Below are 20,352 nucleotides of genomic sequence, written 5' to 3'. Positions count from 1 at the left end.
TTGTGCGACATAAGTTTAACAATTTTCTTGTGACACATCCGCAAAATCCATTTTTAACAAGCAAATTACCCCTTTTGCGGGCATGTAAGGGCAATGCATTATATAAGACAATATAGTCAACTTGGCCTTTCGTTTTGCCAAGAAGACTGGAAAACCGTGTTTTTCTCGCCTCACGGATCGAAGCTTGGTCGTGGATTGCGACGTTTTGTTTTGTTTTTCTTAGATCAGCGAGAAAGTGCATGAGAAAACAATGGCACAAATGAGAGAGAAATCGTTCGTTGAAGTCGAATTCCAAAGCTTATGCCCTCCCCGCCCCTCCAGAAACATGTGCACTTTTTCGCGTTGAGGAGACTGATGTCACGGGGTGACCCAGGTCGTTTTTGTAAAGCGGGCACGGGCGTGAAGGGCAATTTCCGAAAAGGCTTTGCTATGTGCGGCCGTCTGGGTGTCCTGTCGTCATTGCGGAAAGGGTTTATGGGGAAGCTGGCTGTGACGCATCCGATGCGACAGGGTGCTGGACAAGGGTACATTGTCGCAGGCACGGGCTTTAAGCGTCACGAATGATTTCAGAAAAGGGTGAAGACGTCCTTGCCGAGGGTCCTGGTGCGATTTGGATGAGGGTTAAAGAAGATTGTATAGCCATTGCACCCGATAGACGGGCCTGTCTCGGGTAAGGGTTCAGAACAAATCCTAATGTAATCACGTCGGGCGGACGAAAAGGGTTTGAAGGGACCCTTTGTCCCATATTTTTTGACGGCATATTGCAACTGTGTGAAGAATAGTCAGTGACAAAATTATGAAATATATACATGTACATCTATTTTGCGGGTTCATTATTTGATCTACTAAAAATCTGTTGAAAGTTATGCACGGGTCCAACGCTTGCTGGAGATATGCATAAATCTTTGTTGTTGACAATTGGAATCTATATTTTCCCTCTAGGTCAGTGATTTTATGTTAAAAAAATATTCAAAAAGAGGAAAGCATTTCAACGGTTATACATTCTCTACTAAGCTAAAGGAAATCCGTGCCTGGCAAATAAACCACGCCTTCAAATATGTCCAACGTTGAAATAGGCCTTAACATCCTTTTGCAAAAAGGATGTAGCGAAAACTTGGGTCAAGTTTCATCCATTGTTTTTTAGTCCCTTATTCCTATAAGTCACCCGCTGTCTAATCGGGTGGAAAGGATCCCAAATCTCGGATCTATATGACCCCCGCACATCCGATTATACGGCGTCACCGTTTTCGCTAAAGACCTCTGTTGCAACAGTATTTTAGAAACTTTAGTTTTAATGGAGTGTGAAATTTAGGTTTGTAATGGCAAAACAGCGTGAAATCAAAGAAAAATATTTAGAAATGGCGTACCGTTATTTAAATCGTTAAAAGGGTTTTATGGATATCAATGGCGCGGTTTTGTTGATGCTATTGTATGATTTGGAAGTCAGCGCATGAGGGGGATGTGCACGTGCGGGGTCGTCGCGGACAAAATTCGCCGCCAATATTTCTATTTTGGAAACGAATTCTTGTTGACAATTTTGAATTCTTTCAAATGGGTGTTATGGCCGATATATTTTGGTCTTCCTTGATTAGTTTTAATGGGGTGTCGTAGGTTTTAGTGAATGCGATCTGAATTTTAACAAAAAATCCGCGAAAACAATGAGAAATGCGGCGTGATTATTGTCTGGAGAAGAGGCATGTTACACGAATCCTGATTACCTTTTGATTTGAACTATTCGGGTGTCTTGGGTAAAAATGGTCAACAATGCTAAATATCCTTTGATGTGACTGCAAAATCTATAATTGGGAGTAATGACATGTCTAATTAAGAGATTCATCTTGTCAACATGGTCTCAACCTGACAACGTCGGCTAAGACGAAAATGATGAGCCAAATTGCACAAGCGTCGTCATCTTTGTCATTGTTTCACTGCGATTGACCATGTTAAGACAAAATGTGGTCATCAAATTACTCGTAATTGTAATCGTGTAATTGTAATATGTTTACAAACCATGTCTGTGACTTGATCTATACTGATGAGACTATAAGCCGGATTATCTTGCGAATACAAAAGCGTAAAAGAAAACAAGTGTCATAACGAATAATAGAGAAAACCCTCACTGTCGTATTTTTACATCTGGATGAGCATTTTCGTTTTGGCTAATTAGTTGTCTTGACCTGCATTGTCCTAATGACTTCGAATACACCTCATGATACGAAAATTGGTATACTATGCAATTATCTTAGTCATTGCCGGAACGAAGTTGACTAAAAGCAAAATTAGTAACTAATATGCAACCTGTTTCCAAATGGTCAATATCATAGAAGGATGACAACAAGGAAAAAATATGTCCATAGAAACACGGAGAATAATTTAGCTTTTGTCAATTAGGCCCTTATCGCCCGGCTTAACGACGACTCGTGCGGCTGGAGAACGACTGAGGGTCGTGTCGAGGGCTATAATAGCGACAAAAAAGACGACACACATTCATGTAATTCTTACTGTTTCTGTGGACAAAGTCTTTCCTTGTTTTATCATTGATTGCCACCAAGACAGTCTTTGTGCACTCTCAAACTACATGACAGGGACACCAAGGCCGAGAAACACACTTCGCGAGGCAAAGGGTCCTTCTTAATTTGTTAAAATCTTGAAAATAAACAAACTCATTTCCCGCCACGGCGCGGCACATCCTACTTTGGACTGATTAATCAGGACATGCTAATATTTATCCAGGTAAGTTAGTCTATCTGGGTGTCAACAAATTCAAGGGTCGTTGTTTTTGTAAAGATATTGAAAAGCTACTTCTCCTTTCCCGCAACACTATAGAAATATAGTTTTTTTTCGAAAACCTTTAAAGGGAGTCGATAGTCAGCAGAAAGGCAGGCAAGATTAAAAGTAACACAAAGTCGCCAATAGGGGTCTCTCCCATCTCACGCTATGTCAAATGTTTACGCTTGTACGAGGAATATATTTAGTGCTGAATCAAATATGACCCAGTGCCGTTACTGTGCATATTAGTCACCCGAAGATAGCCAATTTGGCACCTCTTCTCCTGCCTATAGTCCCGCGTTAAGTGTGAACGACGCTGCACATCTCGAAATTTGCATATCACAGGCAAATAAATTGATTTGCTTTTAAGTCTGTACAAACTTAATACACGGATGTATTAAATCGGTATATCAAACGTTGACAGAAGATAACGGTCACAGGGGAACTCTTAAAAGTGATCTCATCACGGCCTCGTGGTTGTGACTTTGTCCCTTGGTAAAAGATTGCAATGTCCTTGGATAGAAAATGTCCGAGAAACCAGGGATTCTTTCTTGTCAACTTCGTCATCACATTCGATCCATGTTCGTCATCACATTGGATCTATGTTCATGCAAAAATACAAGTATTATGATGATGGCGGAAAGTATCAAATAGTCATGGCCATTGACCTTATAAAGGCGAAAAGAGAGTAAAAGCAAGAAAGTGAGTGATAAAGTTTATGGGCTTAGATATCTGACTCTGTGATTAACCCCCTCCTTGCTGTTGACAAGCACCTGGCAAAATGTCACCTCCCTCCTTGGAAAAGGTTTATTTAGCTGATATTTACCAAATCTTGTTGTCAAAACAATGAGGCTTCGTAAATCACTTTCGAGGGGTTAAATGTGACAATGATATCAACTGGGTTTGGACGAGTGGTCTGTTTATTCGGCAAATTTCGCACAAAAGAGAATTTGGCTAATTAGAGCAAACCCTTTGTTTTATTTGATCAGATTACGAGAAACGTGTCAAACCTAATGCAAGATGGAGACAGTGACGTCATATTTGCCAAAACCAGATATTTGGTTCGAAAAGAGGTGATGTACTTAGCGAAAAAAGTATGTTTGATATTCGTAATATTCCCACGATTTTCTGTAATGAGTGGGGTCACTGAGGCAGTGGTGTCGAGACAGTGTCTGCTGCTGTGAACCACGGGACAACCCTAGTTCTCATGAGTTCGGGGACCCCCTTCACCCCCTGCAGCCATGTCATAAAGGGGCGGAGACGCGGGCAGATAAACCGTATTTACTCATATCAATTTCCGTCGCAAATCAATTGAATTTATATACATCAAAATATGCGCAACACGCGCTGAGGTATTTACCATACGTTTTATGAAAAACCCCGAGGGGTCTTTTTACAAATATTTCCAGAGAAAAATTCGGAATATGTGGCATCAGTTAGGTTAGCGATGATTCTCATGAGGTTATTTAGTGCGAGATCTATCCAGCTCTTTTATAATTGTTTAATACTTTACGATATTTTGTTTTCTGATCAAATGACCACACCACTCAATTCGAATAAGAAAATCTTTGGGAAATCTAAAATAAAATAATGCGCCCTCGATGGACCGGGGTACATTGAAATGTAGGCCTTTAAGGTTTTTTTCATTATAAAGTTTTGCTGAAGATATACTATTGGCCTAAAATGTCTGACGCACTTTTTAAAACAGGAGTTAATGCTCCTATATATGTACTTGTATACCAGGGTTCTGTATCAGGTCATGCTGGAGATATAAGAATTGATGAGCTGTCAAAACCCTTCGTGATCAAGATCACATGACTCCTATGCAGACCATTACGTCATCATGATCGTCCTTCCTCTATGGACGAGGCCGGCCACGTGCGGAGTGTAGATGAGAGTTACATCGAGTAACAAATTATCAACATTTGATGATTAAATCATGAAACGTATCGTAGTTTTACTTTGAACATGGTGCAGTGGTTCGACTTTAAAATTAAACTATGTAAGCAGGCAGTTCATTCGCCATATCATAAATTTCTTCCTTTGAGGGAGGGATCAGGGAAGAGGCCGGTCCACTGCGTCCGGAGTGTAGAACTAATAACTACGAACTTCAATATGAAGTTTTGCAATCAGTTATCAATACAACACAAACCACCAAAAATACATGTACACTTAAAATTTTGTCACCTGTCATGAATATTATTCAAAAGTTGCCAACTGAACGCCACCCTAAGCAATCAAAACTGATTGTGTTTTATAATAAAAGGAAAACGTTAAAATAACACTTCTTTCTTAGGAAATGTGTGATTTGTTATAAAGTTTGACACAATTAGAACTTCTAGTCAGAACAAACAAAAGCGCACACTACTTTCACATCTCCTTAAAACAACATTTTCATCTTTTGTTTTATTTTTGATGCGCGCTTGTGTTTTTATAACTATCAAAACATTGGGTCACGACGTAAGGCTCCGCCAATCTTGACACTAGAGGCGCTGATTTCGTTCCTCACAACGCCTCTGGAACTGGTGAATTGCCACCATCTTGAAAAGCAGTACCGCGGATGTGGAAATGTAAAGAATCTTTACAATTGCAAAGAGGCTATCGCATCACCACTACGCCCGAGAACACGATGGCTGCACTACGCTGCATTGATAGATTGCAATAAATTCACGTAAAAACACACCAGAACATCTCGGGTTTTATTTACAAAGATCATATTTTGTTATTTATTTATAAAACAAGCCATTTTATGAAAGAAGGTGGCACTTACTAGGCCTGGATAAGACTTTGGAGTTTGAAGTGGTGGTGACGCAGTGTTGAAAACACCTGAATCTCAGGATGCCGATATCCAAGACGGCGGAATTTTACCAATTCCAGTGTCTGAAATTGAATTTTAATTTCGGCACTGTGCGAGTTTGAAGGCTCCGCATCACTAATTGACCAATCAGCGTAGATCGGAAAGTAGTACTTTAAGAAATCAATGCGTGGTCTCAATGTCCAGTAGGGGTGCTATGTGCAATCAGAATGTAGTTTCTCTGATATCATGATTTAAAGTTGTTTCTGGCGAACATTCTGATGAACTTTGAGCCTCATATGTTCACCAGCGGGGATTTGGGGATCCAATTAACCCGCTGAGCCGTGAAACGTGTTGGACGCGTGAAATTGAGAGAAAAACGACCCCAAAAACTTCAGACCCCAAACCCTGAAATTATCATGGTCATAACCTGTCAAAAATTCTGTGGATTTATGCCCTGGGTGAGGTCTTTCTGCCCTGTAAATATTAGATTCGAGGGAGATATTGGGAAAAAGCTAGGGCAGTTAATGTCTGAAGGATATTGGCTTAAAATCTATTAGTGGTGTGTCGCCGTAAATGAAATGCATTGGTAGGTGGCCGTCAAAACGTCACGACGTGACGTCACGTGAAGAACCTCTATACACACCTCCTATATACCCCTGAACAGTTTTTTTTGGAGACAAACATATTTGGCCCACGTTTGAATTGTCAGACAGTCAGAATTTTTTCTTGTTTGCATTAATACATCCCCAGATGAGCCAGATTTCGTCACCACACAATATGAAAGACATGGTTTCAAGGGGGACATATAAAACTGCTACACCGGCAGTGTTTCGTAGTTTGACTCTCAACCGATAGACGGCGTATTCAATGATGGCGGATGAAGGCGCCCTTCCTCCTCCTCCACCTCGGCCTAGGCCAAGACCGACAATTCTGGGGCGAGATACTGGTCCTGGTATGCTTTAAACCATCAAGTAGAACACAATGATACATTTGTGAAAATTTCATTGAAATCCATGCAGTGCGTTTGTAAAAAATGCTGCTTGAATTTTTGAAGACTTGAGTCAATGAGTGTCAGTAGACGTGTGTCAGCCAATTTAACTAAGCCCTTGTACTAGTAGTATCATCATCATGCAGACCAATGACAATTTGGACATCACCAGAACTCTTGTATCCAATGTTCTCTTCTTCAGACAATGCAGGCCTAGCCAGACCAGCTCCTCCACCCCCTCCTGGGGTGAGAGCGCCACCTGTCCCTCGGAGGTCCGCATCTCTGGATAAAACAGGTGAGCTTGACTTTCATGTCATGGTAAACTTGCGTTGCCTGTGAAAAGATGGCCGAAATTTATTTTCGCATACGGTCTATTAAGGACAGCATTTGTCAGTCACAAGGGTGTCGGTAATAGAGAGATTCTACTCGACTATTGTTCATAAGAAGTTCTACTGTAGTCCTTCCGTTGATACTAACTCACTGTTGGAGAACCAACCACACCAAGTCAAAACCAGAATGAACCATGGGCAAAATAAAGAAAGTGGTCATTCATTCGTAACAACGTTTGGATGATAACAACGCATCATAAAGTTCCCAAAGATCTGGGATCAACCGGAAAACGAACCAGGGATATCGGAGGTGCCATATGTGGTGATGTTTCCATTGCGGTTCTCTGACAGCACTATGCACAATACCAAAAACTTATTAGAACAGATTTTTTTATAAGAAAATATGATTTTTATAATTTTTCTTAGATGATGCGTCTTTGTTTCAACTTCCTCCACCCCCAAAGGTGATGACAAAGCCAGCCATCCTGGGCAGTAAGCCAAGCTCTACTAGTACAAAGAGGTGAGTTGATCCCCTGGAGGAAGATGTTGGTTTCAGCCAGGCTCCATTTTCAGTGTAAATAAGGTTAAAGTTTGGGTTTGTTGTCTAATATCATCTTCGATACAAGTTCTCATCTGACTTAACACTTTAACCCTGGTCTGTACTGAAACATTTCAGTAGTACGGTACTCGGATGAGCTGCTCAGCCAGTGCTACACTCTTAGCATTTCTGACCGGTACCCATTTATACATTCGGATGGAGAGAGGCAAGTAAGATGAAGAGATCTGCCTTCTGCCTCGATCCGACAGTGGGGATTGAACCAAGGATCTCTTGGCTACTGGTTGGAGCAGTCGACTAAACCACGGTGGATTTTTTTTAGTTTGCACTTTTGTTATCCAGTTGGTTACCATTACTCTATGGGTCTAACTGCTCAGTGACAATGTTCATTTCTATTTACCTCTAGCACAGATAAAAACAATGTTGACAGATGATGTAGGCCTTTTAGGGATGTAATTCCCTAATGCATGAAACCCTTATTTAACAATTCAATTGAGATGATTTAAAGAAAAATTAAATAAATCTCTTCATTTAAGGGGGAAGATAGAAATCCAAGTTTTAGATGCTCGTCCAATGAGCGAAGTGGGCTTCCGCGCTAATGTCCCAAAAATGAGTGGCGGTGACTCAGCGCTGAAGAGTCCTCAGTCACCAAACCTACTCATTGACTTCGATAGCGACTTTACATCGGCGCCGCCTTCGAAACCATCGCCGCCAGAAAAACCTGTCAATGGTCGCCCGGGACCTGCGCCGGCACGCCCGACATTTACCAAGACTTCACCGATCTCACCAGGTAACACCAAGAATAGATAAAGACTGAGAATTCGTGACCCTTGTTGAGAAAACTTGGCCTGGATCCGAAGGGTTAATGGTGACTTCTAAACAAGTAAACGCAATGGTTGGAACTGGTTCAATTCGTGACCCTTGTTGAGAAAACTTGGCCTGGATCCGAAGGGTTAATGGTGATTTAAACAAGTAAACGCAATGGTTGGAACTGGTTCAAGAATGGCAAGTTCGTTTCATCACAATCATGCTTTTGCAGTGCTAGGTGACTTTGACTGGGTTTTCTTAGAAAGGCCAAAAACAGTCCAAGTTTTCCTGTACACAGTTTTAAAAATATTTTGATTAACATTATGTCACAGTGTGTGAAAATTGTCATATTTTGCTCAACCTGTTGTTTATTTCAAATTTCAGGACCAAAGTCTAAGCCAGAGGTAAATCGCAATCATTTCCCACCAACAGTGGGATTGCAGGCCATTAGGACAGTGCTGAGATCTCTTGGTTCCTTGGTTGCTGAATCATTTTTGATGTTACAATTTATTGTCTTATTTTGCCTATTCGGGGCAAGCTGATTGTCAATTTCACCACGCAACTATTGTTAACCGCCAACGTTTTGCAGTTGTTTAATTTTAACGGATTTCATTTTGTGAAAAACCTGGTCTTTTGAAAATAAAAATTGCGAAAAAAATTCTTTGATAAAAAAAGTGAAGGGAACCTCCTTATCTAGTAAGTAGAAATTGTGACTTTTTTTCTCAAGAAATTTTTATGAATTGCAAAAATGAAGAGGTATGAAAATTTGTTGGTTCACAGTATAAGAAGTATAGGAAGTTATTGTTACAGATGGTTCTTTTCTTACTTCCAGGTTGGAGCAAAGGTTGGATCCTTGATTGACATAGATCTGGAGACTGAGTCAGTGCCAGCTCCAGTCCGCAGATCAAGGAGCCCAGGTCCTGCAAGACCTACAAGTCAGCCCCGGGGACGAAGTCCATCTCCTAAACCGCCAAGACCCGCTCCTCCTCGACCTTCAAGCCCTGCACCGAAAACAAGAGGCCCGCCAAGACCGAGGAGTCCGTCGCCTAACCCTCATGGGGCACCACCACGGCCCAGGAGTCCCTCACCGCGGCCCCCAGGAGGCAGACCTGCTCCTCCGCGACCGAGCAGCCAGTGCCCTGTGAGGCCTGTATCATCAGTAAATGCCCCATCCCCGGACAATCAAGACACGGAAGTCATCGATAACTTAGTGAATGAAAAATTAATAAAGATGAACGAACCAGTGAAACCAAAACCAATCGGGTCTAAACCTACCATCATTCGGGCAAAGCCTCCCGATCCTTTCCAACAACCAAAGTCACCAGACGAACCTCTCCTGTCTGGTCAAGGTCAGGGTCAAGGTCGTGTTATACGGAAAACAACAATAACAACATCAACAACGACGGTCAGGAAAGAACAGAAGTGTCCACAGCCGTTTATTGGCGGATTTGGTTTGATTGGTTTAGCAGCCGGAGCGACCGCTGCTGTTGTTGCTGCCGGTGCAGCGCCCCCTGAAGAGAAGAAAGTAAGTAAACCTGTCGTTACGCAGAGAGTAAGCTTACCGGCTGGGATAGCAACCAATGAGAATACGAAACCACAGGAGACGGAAAGAAAATCACGACCGACGGTTATTCGGCCGACACCAAAACAAAGGACGTCGCCGGTGACGTCGCCAGGAGAAAAGAAACCTAGCGAAGATTTGAACGATTTGGCCGAATCGTTTGAGAACAAGCAGAATGAGTCCCGAGTCCAAGAAGTCAAGAATGTGAATAGGTGAGGAATGAGGAAGATTCTTATTATTGTCTTAAACTATTTGTAATGAGAAAGTGCACTTCCTGGAGATGGCGTTGTGTACCTTTTTAATTGAGAGTTTGTTCAGTGTCATTTAGCAGAAGGCGTAATTCTGTGTTAGTCGCTAAATTTTAATGGTTACAGTAATGCATTAGATCGGACATTTTTGTGAGTCTGAAATTTGCACTTGCTTTCTCAAACTGCAGAAATAAACAGTTTTAATCTTTCTCAGAATGAGTGTGATTTCTCTGTCTTGCGTGAGTATGGTGATTTCCATCTTCAGAGTCAATTATTCTTCAGTTTCCAAACCTTTCAGTGCATTAACCCTCTTCTTCAGGCCGTCAAGTTTAAACCCTGCAGAGATTGGCCAGAAGAAGGCTGTACCTCTCCTTGCTCCTGCCCCAAAGAAAAAGATGCCTCCTCCCCCGAGACCAACAGGGGGTCCTACTAAACCTACTGCCCCTAAACCTAAAATGTAAGTAATCATAAATTGCTCGTCGGACCAGAAATGACACCCAGCATCGCTGACCCACAGAGCGCTGCGCACCATTTTGACTTTGAACAGTGATAATTCTTTGACTTGATATCCTAAAGTCTGAATTCTTTTTAGGCGGATTTTAAACTTTTTCCTGTTCCTAAATGCAAAATTTAATAGCTGTATAGAATAGAATGGAAAGATCTCCATCTCAACTCTCTGTGAAACTTTGACTTTTCAAAATTGGACAAAAAATAAGCGCTTTAGAGGCATTTTTGTGCAAGTGATCAAAAGACAAGATTTTTTCAAGAAAAAAATTCAGGTTTTTTGCCTTCCCTCATCGGCATCCCTGATCTGGAGACTCGCCCAATTTGCTTCTGGAGACAATCAAATGATATAACCAGCAGTATCACAGCGTTTTTGTCTTTTTAGCTCGGTCACTGGACCGCCGCGACCCAAGCTGCCCGGGCGGCCAAAGCCGGGTCACCCGCTATATCACTACATGGTCAAAGGCCAACCTCATGGAAAGGCGAAATTTGACTACACCGGCCAGCAGCATGATGAGTTATCATTTAAGGTGGGTAACAGCATCAGTTTGGGTGGTTGATATGCTGTGAGAGATGTTACCTTCTCTGGCCTTGCACACAAACCACTGAGACAATCACCATCGTTGGTGAAATGGCAGAGTGAGTGCTGTATGGTCTCCTTGGTTTCTGTTGATAAGTTTCCAGATGAGGCTTGAAGTGAATCTAAAGCACTTTGAGACAGTACGTTGTAAAGTATAAAGCACTATAGAAGAATTCTGTAGATAAGTTTCTAGATTAGGCTTGAAGTAAATCTAAAGCACTTTGAGACAGTACGTTGTAAAGTATAAAGCACTGTAGAAGAATTCTGTAGATAAGTTTCTAGATTAGGCTTGAAGTAAATCTAAAGCACTTTGAGACAGTACGTTGTAAAGTATAAAGCACTGTAGAAGAATTCTGTAGATAAGTTTCTAGATTAGGCTTGAAGTGAATCTAAAGCACTTTGAGACAGTACGTTGTCAAGTATAAAGCACTGTAGAAGAATTCTGTAGATAAGTTTCTAGATTAGGCTTGAAGTGAATCTAAAGCACTTTGAGACAGTACGTTGTAAAGTATAAAGCACTGTAGAAGAACTTACATTTCATTTTCAATGCTTACAGAAAGATGACTTGATAGTCTTGGTGCGGCGAATGGATGCAGAATGGCTGGTGGGCAAGCTTGGAGACAGTGAGGGGATGTTCCCTCAAGATTTTATCAAAGTTATCGAACCTTTACCGGGAGAAAACACTGGACCACAGGCAGCGACCATAGTAAGTGACTTGATATTCAATTCGATTCCTCCTTGAGGGTGCTTGTTACGTGCCACTATAGTTAGGCACCAATTGAGGCACTGGTTTACAGGATACCAGTGGCAAGCAGTCAAACCTGTAGGCCAACCTGCAGGTAGTTTGGCATCATCTGTTCTGACCTGACCTGGTGAACTGGCTCAGAAGCTATCGGTGATAACCAGGCCAACCTGCAGGCAACCCGTAGGTCGCCTGCCTGACCTGACCTGGTGAACTGGCTCAGAAGCTATCGGTGATAACCAGGCCAACCTGCAGGCAACCCGTAGGTAGCCTGCCTGACCTGACCTGGTGAACTGGCTCAGAAGCTATCGGTGATAACCAGGCCAACCTGCAGGCAACCCGTAGGTAGCCTGCCTGACCTGACCTGGTGAACTGGCTCAGAAGCTATCGGTGATAACCAGGCCAACCTGCAGGCAACCCGTAGGTAGCCTGCCTGACCTGACCTGGTGAACTGGCTCAGAAGCTATCGGTGATAACCAGGCCAACCTGCAGGCAACCCGTAGGTAGCCTGCCTGACCTGACCTGGTGAACTGGCTCAGAAGCTATCGGTGATAACCAGGCCAACCTGCAGGCAACCCGTAGGTAGCCTGCCTGACCTGACCTGGTGAACTGGCTCAGAAGCTATCGGTGATAACCAGGCCAACCTGCAGGCAACCCGTAGGTAGCCTGCCTGACCTGACCTGGTGAACTGGCTCAGAAGCTATCGGTGATAACCAGGCCAACCTGCAGGCAACCCGTAGGTAGCCTGCCTGACCTGACCTGGTGAACTGGCTCAGAAGCTATCGGTGATAACCAGGCCAACCTGCAGGCAACCCGTAGGTAGCCTGCCTGACCTGACCTGGTGAACTGGCTCAGAAGCTATCGGTGATAACCAGGCCAACCTGCAGGCAACCCGTAGGTAGCCTGCCTGACCTGACCTGGTGAACTGGCTCAGAAGCTATCGGTGATAACCAGGCCAACCTGCAGGCAACCCTTAGGTCGCCTGCCTGACCTGACCTGGTGAACTGGCTCAGAAGCTATCGGTGATAACCAGGCCAACCTGCAGGCAACCCGTAGGTAGCCTGCCTGACCTGACCTGGTGAACTAGCTCAGAAGCTATCGGTGATAACCAGGCCAACCTGCAGGCAACCCGTAGGTCGCCTGCCTGACCTGACCTGGTGAACTAGCTCAGAAGCTATCGGTGATAACCAGGCCAACCTGCAGGCAACCCGTAGGTAGCCTGCCTGACCTGACCTGGTGAACTGGCTCAGAAGCTATCGGTGATAACCAGGCCAACCTGCAGGCAACCCGTAGGTAGCCTGCCTGACCTGACCTGGTGAACTGGCTCAGAAGCTATCGGTGATAACCAGGCCAACCTGCAGGCAACCTGTAGTTAGCCTGCCTGACCTGACCTGGTGAACTGGCTCAGAAGCTATCGGTGATAACCAGGCCAACCTGCAGGCAACCCGTAGGTAGCCTGCCTAACCTGACCTGGTGAACTGGCTCAGAAGCTATCGGTGATAACCAGGCCAACCTGCAGGCAACCCGTAGGTAGCCTGCCTGACCTGACCTGGTGAACTGGCTCAGAAGCTATCGGTGATAACCAGGCCAACCTGCAGGCAACCTGTAGGTAGCCTGCCTGACCTGACCTGGTGAACTGGCTCAGAAGCTATCGGTGATAACCAGGCCAACCTGCAGGCAACCCGTAGGTAGCCTGCCTAACCTGACCTGGTGAACTGGCTCAGAAGCTATCGGTGATAACCAGGCCAACCTGCAGGCAACCCGTAGGTAGCCTGCCTGACCTGACCTGGTGAACTGGCTCAGAAGCTATCGGTGATAACCAGGCCAACCTGCAGGCAACCCGTAGGTAGCCTGCCTGACCTGACCTGGTGAACTGGCTCAGAAGCTATCGGTGATAACCAGGCCAACCTGCAGGCAACCCGTAGGTAGCCTGCCTGACCTGACCTGGTGAACTGGCTCATAAGCTATCGGTGATAACCAGGCCAACCTGCAGGCAACCCGTAGGTAGCCTGCCTGACCTGACCTGGTGAACTAGCTCAGAAGCTATCGGTGATAACCAGGCCAACCTGCAGGCAACCCGTAGGTAGCCTGCCTAACCTGACCTGGTGAACTGGCTCAGAAGCTATCGGTGATAACCGGGCTAACCTGCAGGCAACCCGTAGGTAGCCTGCCTGACCTGACCTGGTGAACTGGCTCAGAAGCTATCGGTGATAACCGGGCTAACCTGCAGGCAACCCGTAGGTAGCCTGCCTGACCTGACCTGGTGAACTGGCTCAGAAGCTATCGGTGATAACCAGGCCAACCTGCAGGCAACCCGTAGGTAGCCTGCCTGACCTGACCTGAGATTTACTAATTGTTATCTTCTTCAGGAACATCCAACATGGGATGATGCGGCTGAAGAAAAACCCGACAACGGCGTTGGTCCGAGATGCCGGGCCAGGTTTGACTACGAGGGCGAAAGTGCCGACGACTTGTCATTTGAGGACGGCGATATCATCCAGCTCGTAGACCGAGTTGGGGACGAATGGTTAAAAGGGAACGTCAATGGAAAAACCGGGCTGTTCCCGTTGGCGTTTGTGGAAATTATCGAGGATCTCCCGGCTACTGGTGCAGCTGGGGCTAATGATTGGCCGGTGGATTCTGCAGACGGGACGGATGATAACACTGCCGATGTTTTGTACGATTTTGATGGACAGGATGGGGACCTGTCACTGAAGGTGAGATATTTATTGTTGTGTTCTCTGATTCTTAATGATTATTTTTTTGTGATGTGATAATAGTTTATGGTCTGGTGAACGTCATTTTGTGTCCTGACTGTACGTATCAAATATTGTTTTATATCAAAACTTGAAACATTTTGGATCTACCCGCGCTGTCTTGATAAGACAACAAAGGACTCGAAACTCGGTATTAATTCCTTAAACTTACGATAAAATTTCTTTGCAAAAGTGTTTCGTCATTTTGTCTTTCCAAGAAAAGAATCATCATTTGTCGCATTTCGGGATATCGTCCATTTTGCATGTTAGTGTTGTATCAGTCTTGTCTTGTCTTCTTAAACCTCCAGGCTGGTGACAAAGTGCATGTTTTGAGTCAAGTTTCTGCTGAATGGCTGCACGGAGAGTGTGCTGGAAAACGGGGGACGTTTCCCGCTAATTTTATCGATCGTGTCCCATCGAATCTACCTCCTTGTGTGCCTAGTGAACCTGCTGTGCCGGTCGCAGCGGTCGCTCAACAAACAACGCAATTTTTACAGGTAGGTTCAAAGCATTAAATGGGACAGTCGAACCTCTCTATTAAGGACACTCATGGGACTGACAGATGCTGTCCTCAGTAGGAGGTGTCCTGATTACAGAGGTGTCCGCTAAGGGTGGTTCCACTGTAAATGATCCAATCAGTCTATCTGGAGTCGTTGTACCACTGAGTAAAAAGTAAAATTGTCTGTGAATGTGTCCTGTCAATATTGCTGTATTGTCGCTATTCTCAAAGTTGTCAACAAGTGAAAATCATCTCAAGCATTTTTGTGTGCAATCATCGGATTGGTTTAAGAAATATGTCTCCTCATTTTGTATGAGTATTAGATGACCGATTCTAGAAGTCAGCTGCATCCAAACATAGTTAAGTCTATGACATGCGTCAACAGATGTGGATCAAGATGAAACTATAGTGCCTCCATTTTACCAATCTAAGGAACACCAGAACTGATCAAAAACCCACAGAATGGTAAAAGTATTACTCGGAGGACATTGTCACCTTTGATCTGCATGCCCTCCAGACAATATCTTGTCAGATTTCTAGTGTTTGATAGTGTTTTGGTGTTTGATAGTGTTCTGGTGATCTGGTGTTTGATAGTGTTCTGTTGTTACTAAAGAATGGCAGAACGGAGTCATTATAGTTTTACCTTTAGTGATCATATTTTTTCTCACCATTGTAGCCTCCAGAGCCTTCATCGACCAGAGATGCCCACTGTATTGGCCGGTATGACTTCCAGGGCGAGGCCGAAGGTGACTTATCATTCCAAACAGGCGACAGGATCGCACTGATTGGGAAAGTAGGAGACGATTGGCTGAGAGGGAAGTTGAACGGGCGCGACGGTATATTCCCGACCGATTTTGTGGAGATTATTGTTGATTTACCAGGTTTGTTGTATTTTCAAAGAACCGAATAGATTCGCTTCATGAGAAACCAGCAGAGGCTCTCATTGTAGCAACCAGATATGCGTGATTTATCAGATCCAACATGCTCATTTCAGAAGATGATCTTCCGACCCCAGCGTCTGACATTCACAGCCCGGGCAGCCCTGAGATGCCCACGGATGATGATCTGCCCAAGGCAACGGCCCTCTACGACTTCCAAGGCGACCAAGAGGAATTATCATTTGCGGTAAGAGTTTCCATTCTTATTTTGGATATCTGACGCAGTACAGACTTTGCTTGGTGAATTGTGACGTTTGGCTTGTCAAGTCGGAGAACCAATTCACTGCAACTGAGAAGTTTTTGTGTATGATGTCATTAGTTTTAGGGCAGGTCCTCAGGTTCTCGAAAGCAGATGATTCGGGCCGTAGAACCCAGTGGCTCCATTGTGAACAAATGATGGCAAATTTGTGGGCCATTTCAGCAGTAAGTGATAATATTTCACATTGAGTTGACCAGATACAGTATAAAGTCTTTTGACAATAGGAGGCAGCATGATAGACAGGCTGTACCACTCCACTGAAATGGTAGTTTCAAACACTGAAAACCTTGAAAAAATGTTTCAACCAATCATATTACTTCTTCCTTCCAGACGGGCGATATGATCGTTCTACTTGACAAGATCGACGACGATTGGATGGTTGGCGAATGCCATGACGTGATTGGACGATTTCCGACGGCATTTGTTGAAATCCTCACTCCACTACCTTGATATTGTTCTGCAAGTTGACAAGGATTCAAGATGTTATAGGATACCAGTTGTGTCTTCAACAGAGGGTTTCAATATTTTCTGAAATAGCGTTATCATTTTCTTCAAATTGCTGGGTAATTGACAAAGTTGTTGAAATGAGAACAGAATTGCTGATCAGGGGACCCTTCCAATCGAGGTTGCAACCTCGTCGCATTTAGTTTTATTTGTTTTGAATAAAATATTGAGTTGAGAGGTGAGCGTCAACAAGGACATTGACAGCTCTATAAACAATACTGGGTGATTGTAATGTAAGTAGGTGGAAACCTACGCTGTCGTAAGAGAGTCGCCCTGTCTCTCATATGAGTGTGCCGGGACCGACCGGATTGAACCCGGGACCTCCAGAGGTGACAGACGCTGATGTTACCACTATGCCACTCCGATAGCCCCAAGTTTATATTGTCTTCCTCTTGGAACAGAGAGACACCAAGTTAGAATGAGTCACTTAACAAATTATTCAAGGTAGATGACATATCTATGGACCGTGAATGTAATTTCCATTAATTTGAATGATAAATACATGTATATGCATTTATTGATTATAACCAGTGAAACAAAATGATGACAGAAAGAAAGCCAAATGAACAATAATTCACAATAATCTATTGGTCACAGTGATTCAGAATGTATGAGTAATATGTTCTCTGTGCATGCTTCTATATTTATCATTCTACGTCGACATTTCTCTTGATGTGTAATGTTTATCGTCAAAGAAAGGTAGAATAATCATATTCCTCTTTAAATGGTTTTATTTTTGTGAAAAAAAATGGTGGTCTTCATCATAGAGTTGAAGTGCCTTAATCATGAACAAGTATTTTTCTCATTGTTAGTACTGAGTATTCCATGCTAGTACTGAGTATTCCATGCTAGTACTGAGTATTCAAACTCAGTACTGAGTATTCCATGCTAGTACTGAATACTCAATGTTAGTACTGAGTATTCCATGTAAGTATTGAGTATTCAAACTTAGTACTGAGTATTCCATGCTAGTACTGAATACTCAATGTTAGTACTGAGTATTCCATGTAAGTACTGAGTATGCAATCATGTTAGAATTGTGTAGATCTATTGAGTACTCCTTGTTAGAGAGTACTCCATGTGGGATTTTCCTTTTCCAGTCAATTAAAATGCAATAGAAAAAGAATATTCTTGGACGTAGGGAGTAATCTTGAAAAGTAGAACGGCTTCTATTTATTGGTTTTCATTGTTGTGCCACTGGTGGTGTACTTAAATTTGACTGTTCTATTAGTTGAGTGAAACCCTGTGGAAATCAGGAGAAGCAGATATAAATTGGGAAATGTTGTGATATGTGGAAGGAAAGTAGTTTAGAAAACCCCCGTTATCGGTCGTTGTAAATGTTGTTCACAAATCAACGAATCATGTGACTAGAAATCGTTATAATTTTCTGTGATATATAATTTATTTGAGTTTTTCTTTGCAGCGCAGGGTTGGTATGTTTCGAATCTTCTTAAGTTTAACCAACAATAATAAGCTAATTAACTTGTGTGTAGTTGCATAGTTGCCATGACAACGTGTTGCTGGCTCTATTAGCTTTTAGCGCAAAAATTGGTCAGACATTCTTGGTCGTTTTGTGTCTTTATTGATGTGTTATGACTGTTACAACCAGTTCCAACTCTTGATGTATCATGCAAACGCTCTTACTGCCTTTGGAGGAGAAATACTCCCTTGAGAGGAAAGCCTCCAAGTGGAGAGCAAATAGTGAAGAAGAAGACTTATTTTGCTGAGCAGTGTCTAAAACCACATTCCACTTACTGGCCACAATCCACATACGAGCTGTTTTCCAATATTGCGTTCCAGATGCCATTTGAATCTTATATGGAACTGAATCTTTAAAATAGGGAATGTGGATGTAACTGGAATGTGATTTTAGACACTGCCATTTTGCTGTGCTTATGCCTGTCTGATAAATACGTCAGTCTCTTTTGGATCTCAAGATGATGTTACATAATGTACCTGTTAGTGATATCGATGCAATAGTCAGTTTAAAAAAATATGCATGTTCGGTTCATCTCCGGGTTGCCAGGATAGAATTTCGCTGTTGTCCATTCATGCATGTTGTCCTCTAAGATTTGATCTAAATGGTGTTAACTGTAAAATGTGTGAACTTGTTTTTTCTGGAGGTGAACTTGTGATAAGTTTATAGTGATAGGATTTTTAAATAATTTTTTGAGGTGAAAGTAGTATGCTAAGTGTGCTATTGTGTAAAACATTGCCCAGTCTAAAGCTCAAGCACAAGGTTTGACACTGGATGACTTGATTGATCAACCTTTCTGGCCGTGTAGTTCTTCACATCCTTCTTTGCTTCATCGGGACATCATCACACCAATAGGGAGACGTCCTTGAGGGCCACAGCAAACCAGCAAAAGAAAGACCGCATGGTGGCGTTGTTCTTTTATCCTTTGTGCCCATATTAGGTTTGTTTTGACTTTGAATGATCACCTTCGACTGGGGCGATGATGTCTCTTCCTGCAGCATTCACAAACTGCTCCAGAATTCTATTTTGATGGCTTTTTCGCTTATTGGTAACTTATGGCATTATGAGTATTTATCTTGCTTCTATCATATATTTTCTTTATTTACAGTGCTGGTGTCTTTTACCAATAATATATAAGGCGAGCTTATATATTTTGCTATTACCTATAACTTCAGTCATTGTATATATAGCTACAGAGTTTCTATTTGTGTACACTTCTGGATGTATCCTGGTAGTGCCCTCTATACAGGAACCCTGTACCAGCCACAAACTTTCCCTACTTCTCCTTATTTAAAGAGACTATAGGCAGGAGCTGGGTAGGTCGGATTAATCTGGCCTATTTGGCTTCTGCCAAGAGTTACAAAAGGCCAAGTTCAGCAAGTTACTAATAGGGGTCTCTCCCATCTCACAGTACGTCGGCACTGTTCACGCTTCTGCGAGGAATATATTGATTGCTGAATCAAACGCCACCTACCTCTAGCTGTGCCGAGATAAGTGACCTGAAGACTACCAGTTTGAACCCATTTCTCCTGCCTGTAACCCCCCTTTCAATGGGGAGTATAGGCAGGACCAAGAGGTGTCCAGCTAATAGTCTCTGATCCTCGTATAGCTGGGGCAGTTGCATTCTCCTCCACTCGCACACATCACTTAGCTCGGTTAGTGCCAAATGAAAGGCTCTGAAGATCAGGATTGTAGTCTTCAGGTGGCCAATACGTATAGTGAGGGAAGTGGGTCTGGTTTGACTTCGTGATAAAACCGTCCCTCTGGTGCGAATGGAGGTACTGTGAGTTAGGAGAGACACCTATTGGTCATTTTACTAAAGGAAAATTGCAGGGAAATGACTTACAAAACATCTGGAAGGTATTAATTAGTAACTGTTTGACCAAAAACCCTTAGTCCAAAAGGGATTTACATTGATAAACTGTCAAACAATACCTTGAATAACTGATATGAGTAGAGATGCAACAGAATAAGTACTGATGAATTATCTATGGAATCTATACAGACTCTAATCATACAGTACAAAATATCAATACCA

The 20,352-nt window shown here is 43.1% G+C and overlaps 1 protein-coding gene across 3 annotated transcripts; it reads left to right on the top strand.

Annotated features, from left to right (window-relative positions):
• Positions 1–6,434: 6,434 nt before the first annotated feature.
• Positions 6,435–19,630, top strand: LOC135493806 (SH3 domain-containing protein 19-like). Of its 3 annotated transcripts, none has more exons than XM_064781385.1 (14): positions 6,435–6,518; positions 6,757–6,849; positions 7,310–7,403; positions 7,976–8,229; positions 8,631–8,650; positions 9,079–10,019; positions 10,375–10,512; positions 10,945–11,089; positions 11,696–11,845; positions 14,251–14,598; positions 14,946–15,134; positions 15,813–16,017; positions 16,134–16,261; positions 16,664–19,630. In XM_064781385.1, the coding sequence occupies exons 1-14, from the start codon at positions 6,437–6,439 to the stop codon at positions 16,781–16,783; spliced, it is 2,907 nt and encodes a 968-aa protein (XP_064637455.1). In that variant the 5' UTR covers positions 6,435–6,436; the 3' UTR covers positions 16,784–19,630. The 3 variants fall into 3 exon arrangements, with proteins under 3 accessions (XP_064637455.1, XP_064637454.1, XP_064637456.1); XM_064781384.1 differs by having other exon boundaries at positions 16,131–16,261; XM_064781386.1 differs by lacking the exon at positions 14,946–15,134 and having other exon boundaries at positions 16,131–16,261.
• The last annotated feature ends 722 nt before the right edge of the window (positions 19,631–20,352 follow it).

This window comes from Lineus longissimus, chromosome 9 (genome assembly GCF_910592395.1).
Source record: "Lineus longissimus chromosome 9, tnLinLong1.2, whole genome shotgun sequence".
NCBI classification, from domain to species: Eukaryota; Metazoa; Nemertea; class Pilidiophora; order Heteronemertea; family Lineidae; genus Lineus; species Lineus longissimus.
The sequence above is the reverse complement of the archived record's forward strand: the minus strand, read 5'-3'. Positions and strand labels throughout refer to the sequence as shown.

Bases quoted from the DNA above. Each gene is read 5' to 3' on its own strand.
- LOC135493806 (XM_064781384.1), top strand. From the start codon at position 6,437: ATGGCGGATGAAGGCGCCCTTCCTCCTCCTCCACCTCGGCCTAGGCCA. The intron at 7,404-7,975 runs GTGAGTTGATCC...TCTTCATTTAAG, and splicing joins AGCTCTACTAGTACAAAGAG to GGGGAAGATAGAAATCCAAG. The intron at 14,599-14,945 runs GTGAGATATTTA...TTAAACCTCCAG, and splicing joins ATGGGGACCTGTCACTGAAG to GCTGGTGACAAAGTGCATGT.